The sequence below is a fragment of the Bombus fervidus genome, chromosome 2 (assembly GCF_041682495.2).
Source record: "Bombus fervidus isolate BK054 chromosome 2, iyBomFerv1, whole genome shotgun sequence".
In the NCBI taxonomy this organism is placed as follows: domain Eukaryota; kingdom Metazoa; phylum Arthropoda; class Insecta; order Hymenoptera; family Apidae; genus Bombus; species Bombus fervidus.
In genome coordinates, this window is record NC_091518.1 from 11,091,871 (window position 1) to 11,099,440 (window position 7,570).

Below are 7,570 nucleotides of genomic sequence, written 5' to 3' on the forward strand. Positions count from 1 at the left end.
TCGTATTTACGAAGAAAGAGAATAATTCATTTAGTTTTAATTGCTATAATAATAAGAACAGGTGTCGCGATTAGTCGAATTTCGTGTCTATCCTAACATTAATAGAGGAACTGTATCTTTCATCTTTGATACATAGGTTTTCACATTTAACTATGTTATATAGTATTAAAGGAATAAATTAAACGGAGAAAACATGAAAGAGAGCACGTTCGAAAATATAATTGTAAAACCAATATCGAAAAGTTGAGAAATCAAGAAAGAAAGAGGAATAAATTCTGAAACTTGCAAAACTACGTCAACATCGCGACGCATCGCTACGGAACAGACGAGATTGTCCTTCGGCTAATTATCGTATACTTTCTGTACCTTTTTAATGGATTTCGTTCCAATTAGGGTGGTCCAAGAGTAAGGGAGGACAAGAAAGAAAGAAAGAGAGAGAGAGAAAGAGAGAAAGAGAGACTGGGATGGAGGACATTAACGCGATCCTTTATCGGCCCACTTTTGCGTCGGAGCTTAGCCCTTCGATACGCAAAAATTATCGCCGGTCGTGGCCGTAATTATCTCGAGGCTACCGCGATACGGTGCCCACACCGTGTAGATCATATTTCTTGTCGGCTTCTGCCTTTCTTCGTATATGTATATACTCGCCGCTCGCGAACGAGTGAGACGTTCCAGAGCCGAGTGCATTAATCTCCGGCGACGGTTGCGTTAATGTAATCGTTTAATAAGTCCGGTTTATTAACTGCGCCCGCTCTCATCGGCATTAATTCACCCTTTGCCGCGAACCTCGTGCACCGAAAATCTGTCTGGTCTGCACGGACGACGAGAAAGAGACAAAGAGGGAATGAGGGAGAACGAGTGGATAGGGAGGATCGCGCGAGCTGTCCCTTTGCTCGCGTGCATCGTCCCACGTGTGTACCGTTCCAGACTCAAAGGCTGCCGTGATCAAAGGACGCGGGAGATTCGAGGAACCGCGGAACAGGTTTAACGCGAGCAAACTGTTTCGCTCGGAGGGAGGAACACTCGACTTCGGAGCTTCGATCGAGCTTCCTTGGCAGATTTTGAGAAATAGATTCGATGGGAAATTTCATGAAATACGGTATTCTAGGTACGAGGAAGAAAGAGAGAGATGGATAAATGAACGAGGAAAAGGAAAATTCCATCCGAAGCCAGGTACTCGTTTACTTGGATGATTCACGAGGAAGAGCCGCGTTTGACTATTAGATGGGCAGGGCCGGGTCAAAGGTTCACTGATAGCACTCTTGCACGAATAGTAGCTATATAATTTAAACTTTACAGCTTTGATCGATTTTACCACTACGCAATATCGGTTCCAGCTATAGGAAACGCTTTCGATGACGAGCATGGGAGAACTGTTACAGAAGAACCGATAACCGTATTTCGCATTGTAACGAGCTCCATTTTCCGCGTAATTGATGTCCAGCCGACAGGGTGAAACGAGCGCAGGAAAAACGGAGCGACAGTACGCTGCCGTGGAATTCCACAAGGTGAAAACGATCGTACGACGATCGACGAAAGAAAAACCAGAGCCACTGGATCCGGCCTTGGTCGCTGGCAATCAATTCGTCTGGTTGCGCGGCCTACCGCGAATAATTTCCTTCGGCACGCCGTGTCTCGGTGCCGTTCCCAACCTTCTAATGAATACAAAACGCGGCGATTTATCTCGGCTCATTCGCGGAATATTAATTATTAATTGCGCCACGAATATTTATAAGCTGATATACGAGCGCGCACCGGCCGATCGATAATTTCTGTCGCGCGGTACCTAACGATCCTGCGATAATATAAGCAAAATGGCGAACGACGCGGGGCAAAAACGCAGCGATAATGGACAGCAAGGCGACACAGGCTCGCCTCGATGCAATCGAGTATGCAAAACGGACAGTTTTCTGTTACGGGTTACGCGACTCCCGGCCACCGTTTGGCGATCGGGAAGGCCGTTAATCAGCCAATTGCAATCATCGCGCGGCACAGGTACAATGCCGTTGATTGGTCGATCGACCAGCAACCGTCTGTTCGCGTGTCGCCCCTGTACACGCGACAGCCAGTATCCGCTTTTAAATAGAGGCTAAGCCTCCCGGCTGAATATCATCGATACGCGACGGGGGCACCGTCAACTCGTTCGCCGAGAAACAGTTCACTCTCTACTTACTTGCATACGTGGGCAAAGTAGAAAACGCGTTGACTACGAGACACGTAACGTCGATGCATACTCTACGTGGTGCAAGAGAGAGAGAGAGAGAGAGAGAGAGTACGATTCTTGTGATACGACTGGAATTAAATAAGTCGGTGTAAAATGGCAATCAGCAGCTGGAAAAGAGACTACGGTGCAGATGCAAAGGATCTTCGTTTCTTTTTATCGAGCCACGGAACAAATAAACGTGGTATTTGAAAATTGGATGTATTACGGCGCTCGTATCAGCCTGTCCATATATAGGTCAGTGTAATTGCCATGATTTTCTTAAATGTACAAAGACGAGGTATGATCGCATCTTGAACTGCGATCGTCTTAAAATTTTTACGCGATACTTCTTACCACATTTATAGCAGATTTAAAAAAAATAGAATCGTCCACTTCTTGAGGTCACCGCACATCGTCATCGATTGCAAACGGTCATAAAATGTTGGGCGTTGAATTGTTTCAGAAGCACGAAATATTAGGATGGAAATGTATCGATCGAATGCACGGAGGTGTGTAAGTCGCGTAGGTGTAAAAATAGCGTAGTAGACAATCGTCACGGTCATATGACCGCGTGTCCATCCAAACGGACATCCTGCGGCGAAGGGTGATGGCTCCTACATACAGAGGCTACGCTCGAACAGCGGCATTTGCTACGATCGTATCGAGGCCACGAGATTCTCTTTTCTGGCCGCTCGTGACCCGGAGAACTCTCGTGGAAGAGGAGAATTCCGCGCGGTAATTACGTTGACGCGTGACATTTGTTACACCAGCGTCGCCATTGACTTGATTCGCGTCTTGAAAACAGGTGCACGGTGGGAATAAAGCCGATGGAACACGAGAATTCGCGAGCAGATCGAACACTGTATACCATAATACCGTACAACAAAATTCTCCACGCGAAGAGGATCCAGTTTTTGTCGGACGCTCCGGTACATGACGCCTCGATGAAGCAATATCTCGCGGCTGCCTGGAATAATGTCCCGTGATGACGGTTTTATCGGTCACGGAATGCGGCTGTGCACGTCGTATCGGCTCCAGGTAACAACAAATAGTCCTGCTACACGGAGATATCAATAAATGCTGGCGTTTCTATTCGTCGAAATAGGATTGTCGCTTGACTAGCTGGCCGCTTGGATGATGCATGGTTGCGATGGAACGCGGTATAAATTTCCCTTCCGCGTCGCTCGTAAATATACCGCGCATGAATTACCGTTTCGTAGGGTTCGTTCAAAAGAAGCTGTCTATGTAGTGGAAGAAAGGGAAGAAAAGAAGACAAGAAAGAAAAAGGAAGAGAGAAAGGTAAAAGGAGAAGAAAGGAGGAATGGTGGCGAGGATGAAATCAGCGCGATGAACGTCGGTGAATCGGAAGAAAAGGGGACGAAAGTGGCGGCGATTACCGAAGCATGCGCTCCGGCTGACGACGATAAAGGAGCGTAAACGCGACGTTCAGCCCGTGGCACCGGCGCGTTCCTCTTGTCTAAGCGCGACGTTGATAAATAATCATTGGTGTATAGACGCGAGCATCTACATGCAGGTGTGCAGGTCCGGGGCGAATGCGCGGCGACGCGACGCGCGACACCTGGTGCTGATTAACGAATCGGGGAATCGGTTCTGGTCAGGTAGAAGGCTAAATGGTCGGCTAAATTGCCGCGTTATTCTTGTAAACCGCGGCGTTCCCGACTATCCAATTACTGGACGAGGTGGCAAGATGTCTCGAGCTGGATACACGCGTTCCAGCCACGGACTCGGAATCGCGGCTTTTTTAACGCTGCCGACACCATTAAGGGCGGCTAATGAGCTCGGGGGAAAAAATTAATCGGCAAATTTGGCGTGGCACCGAGCCGGCTGCAAACTGCCTTCGTTACCATCCGGATCACCGAATTTAACAACTAACGTGTACCGCGACGAGGCCTTAACGATCGTTCCGCTCGTGCTTCTCTCTCTCTCTCTCTCTCTCTCTCTCTCTCCCTCTTTCTCTTCAGGAGAGGACCTCGTTGTTATTAATCGATCGCGAAAGTGAATGCCCGTCGAAAACGCGAACTGGGTGAGAAGTTCGAAAATCGATCGATTAATGAAAATTACCTCGAGCTGAGTGCTTATGTCCGATGCTCAAAGGCGTGAAACGGTCGTTTGTATTCAGTGAAATGCTCGTGTTTCGAGTTACCTACTTGCAAGAATGAAACCGATAGCGGTGTTGATATAGTTAGGTCTCGGATTAACATTTGACATTATATTTTACCTCTTCCTGCGTCGTTAATAAATTTGTAATAAGAAACCTTGAGATTAATAGTTAGAAAGCGCGACCGCTAATCGATGAAACGGAAATGCAATGATGAAGTAACGTGGCATTAGAACAAGACGAATCTAAAACGGAATTCTTATACTTTGAGATAAAGCGCAATCGAGTCAGATACGAGATGTGCTCGACTACTTTAAATTATTATCACTCCCGTTATATTGTAGCCATAATGTATGCTCGAATCAATTTTTCAATTAATTAATCGACACGTCCTTCCTAATGGAATCTAACGTAAAACGATGAAAGACCCAAGGATATGCTTGAAACTGAAGCAAAGAATCTACAGAAAAGAGACACCTATCGAGAGATGCTAAGAGAGGAATTATCCAACTGTTTAACGTTAGCGAAAGCATACTATGCTTATAGACGTTCGTTTGGCAGGCCGCTATCTTTACGATTCCATTTCTCTTTCCTTATTATTTCAGCCGTGTAATTCGATTTAACAGCGGTGTACTTGGGAAATCCTTGTATCCTCGCGTCAAACGGCTCCACTTTCCCGGTCATCCTGTAGACGAGATAAGCCCGTGATAAGCTAATCTTCGTACTCGTCCAGTTACAAACCATCACGGAACGAGTTCTCTTTTTTTACAAAAATTATATAAATGCCATTTTCTGGCAAATGTGATTTTTCGTTACATCGTATGACGTTAGTGGCGAGTGCGATCGTTTTCGAGCGAGAAGCGTGGCGACGCCTGACAATATCGAAACGCGGATACCAAAATAAACAGTGTCGTCAATTAGTTCCCGGATCGCCTCCGAGACGCAAATCGATTCAGGGTCACGATGATTTTGGCATAACTTCTTCAAATTTTCTCGTGATATTAAAATCCTAGTTCAAGAACACTAATAGAGCGATTGTCAAAATTCCACGTGAAGATCAAATGCAAATTACTAGTTTTGAGACTGGAGGTTCCTTCAGAACTGACCCGAGGGTCAGTGTGTTAAAGATTCGTTGGGGTAAACGAGAGAAACAATTGGAAAATGGGGAAACAGGCGCCAAAAATGTCGGCCAGGGTGGTCAATGCCATTAGAAATCTACGAGAGGCTCACGGCTCCACGTCGAAGGAGATCATGAATTACATCATGTCACAGTGCAACGTCCCCGAGACGACCGTGCAGAGACAGGTATTTTTGAAAAATATACGATTCTTTAGATGGCATACTTTGTTAACTCGTTGGTCATCATGCTGATCACCGAAGACTAGTATTACTAATATCTTTAGAAGGATTAAAATAAGAGTAATATCATCGAGTAAAAATATCTTTTACTTCCTATCACTGTGATAAATGTAAATCAAACAACATTGATAATGATATGCCTGCAGGTGTTTATGCAAATTGGTATTTTTATGAATGTTAAAGGTCATATCTATGGTAATGAATACTTCCGTATCTTTGCGCATATCACGCACATGCACTTTGCTCATGTTTACTCAATTCGATTCTCCGCAGACTAATAATGATGAAAATTTCATCATAATCCATACGGTAATCTCACTTGGCAGTCAATGTCTCCAGCAATCTGGGACCACTAAACAAAACCAGACTCTATCACCTTATTGTAAATGATGTATATGTTGCTAACAAGATGGAATCATTTGCCAGATGCAAGCAGCGTTAAAACGTGGATTGGATTGCGGTATCCTGAAGAAGACGCAGGGCCACTACTTCTTGAACACGGAAGTCGAGTCGCAGCTCACGTCGAACCTGACGCCAACCGAAAGGTACGGAAGACGAAGAAGCAGACGACGACGAAGCAGCAGACGACGACGTAGTAGACGCCGAGGACGTCGACGTAGCAGAGGCAGGCGTAGGAGAAGTCGTCGTAGTCGTCGTCGTCGCTCAAGACGAAGAAGACGTGGCACCACTATGAGAGCCAGGCGAATTGGTTGCACCAGATGCAGGTGTACCAAGAGAACCAGGAACGTGGACGTTCTGGAGAACAATCCAATGGAGCCAAAAGAGCCAGATAACGTGTGTATGTGCGAGAAGGAAAGCAACGAAGAAAACCAAAGCAGACAGAGTAGAAGTCGTGATCATAGTCTGAGTCGTAGTCGATCATCGGCAAACAGCGAGCGAGATGGCGCCATAACCGATCGACGACCGATCCATGATCAAGATTAATCGATCAGGAAAGTCGGTTCGTACACTACGTGCGTGTGTGCATCGTTAACGGTGACAATCTCTCGGCGCGTTGTCAGACAACGCTCGGCTTGTCGATCGACATCCCCGTGATGATCGACGCCGAATGGAACCGCTCGCGTCTCGGAGCGTCACCTGTCGTTCATCACCTCTGTCTAAATCGTGTAGCTCACTGATCGTATTACTGGATCCATTGCTCGTGTCAATCATTCTATCAAGTAATAAGTGTACTTTGATTCAGTTTCGTCGTGTAATATTCGAACGAATAAATAAACACTACGTATCAATAGATATAGTTTTATTGCACTATCTTTAGGCAGTGAAACTTCGTTTATCCGAACTTACTAAGGATGAACAATGAGTACATGACAATTGGATAATAAAAGATTATACAATGCAAGTTTGCGTTCAGATATGGGGATTGTATATTGATAGTATGGGTAATCTTTTACAGCTTTGTTAGTGAAAATATCACAAAACTCTTCCTGGACCCTCTGAGAATTCTTACATCGAAATCATTAAAGCTTCAAACTTATACACTTGTTTTCCACACAAGGGAAACACTAGCCAATCACTAGCTACAGTTTCATTTGAATAAAATTCCGATAAATACGGTTCTCCTAAAGTAGAGTTTTATTTTACATTAAGACTAGAATATACGGCTGTTCCGAATTTTAATTCACAAGAATCGCAAACGAATCGTATCGTCGACGGTTTCTCTCCTCGACTCTTCAACATACAACTTTTCACGACGTCTGGCGAACCTCGGCTGGGGTTCCAGGCGAGAACGGAGGTCGGGGCCTTGGCCGAGGTAGCCTGAATAAAACCAACGGCCATAACTCTTCCAGCGGTGGGGTCAAGGTGGGTTAGAAAGGATCGAGAAGTGATTAGTGGTATTTACCGGTCCCCACTGAGAGAGAGCCTGC

The 7,570-nt window shown here is 45.5% G+C and overlaps 1 protein-coding gene across 1 annotated transcript; it reads left to right on the forward strand.

The window, feature by feature from the left end:
• Positions 1–5,132: 5,132 nt before the first annotated feature.
• On the forward strand, positions 5,133–7,128 carry LOC139996138 (uncharacterized). Its single transcript, XM_072020271.1, has 2 exons — positions 5,133–5,627; positions 6,108–7,128. The coding sequence occupies exons 1-2, from the start codon at positions 5,484–5,486 to the stop codon at positions 6,624–6,626; spliced, it is 663 nt and encodes a 220-aa protein (XP_071876372.1). The 5' UTR covers positions 5,133–5,483; the 3' UTR covers positions 6,627–7,128.
• Positions 7,129–7,570: the final 442 nt, after the last annotated feature.

Excerpts from the sequence above, each read along its gene's own strand:
- LOC139996138 (XM_072020271.1), top strand. The coding sequence starts at position 5,484 with ATGGGGAAACAGGCGCCAAAAATGTCGGCCAGGGTGGTCAATGCCATT. Across the intron at positions 5,628-6,107 it reads AGACGACCGTGCAGAGACAG|ATGCAAGCAGCGTTAAAACG; the intron begins GTATTTTTGAAA and ends ATCATTTGCCAG.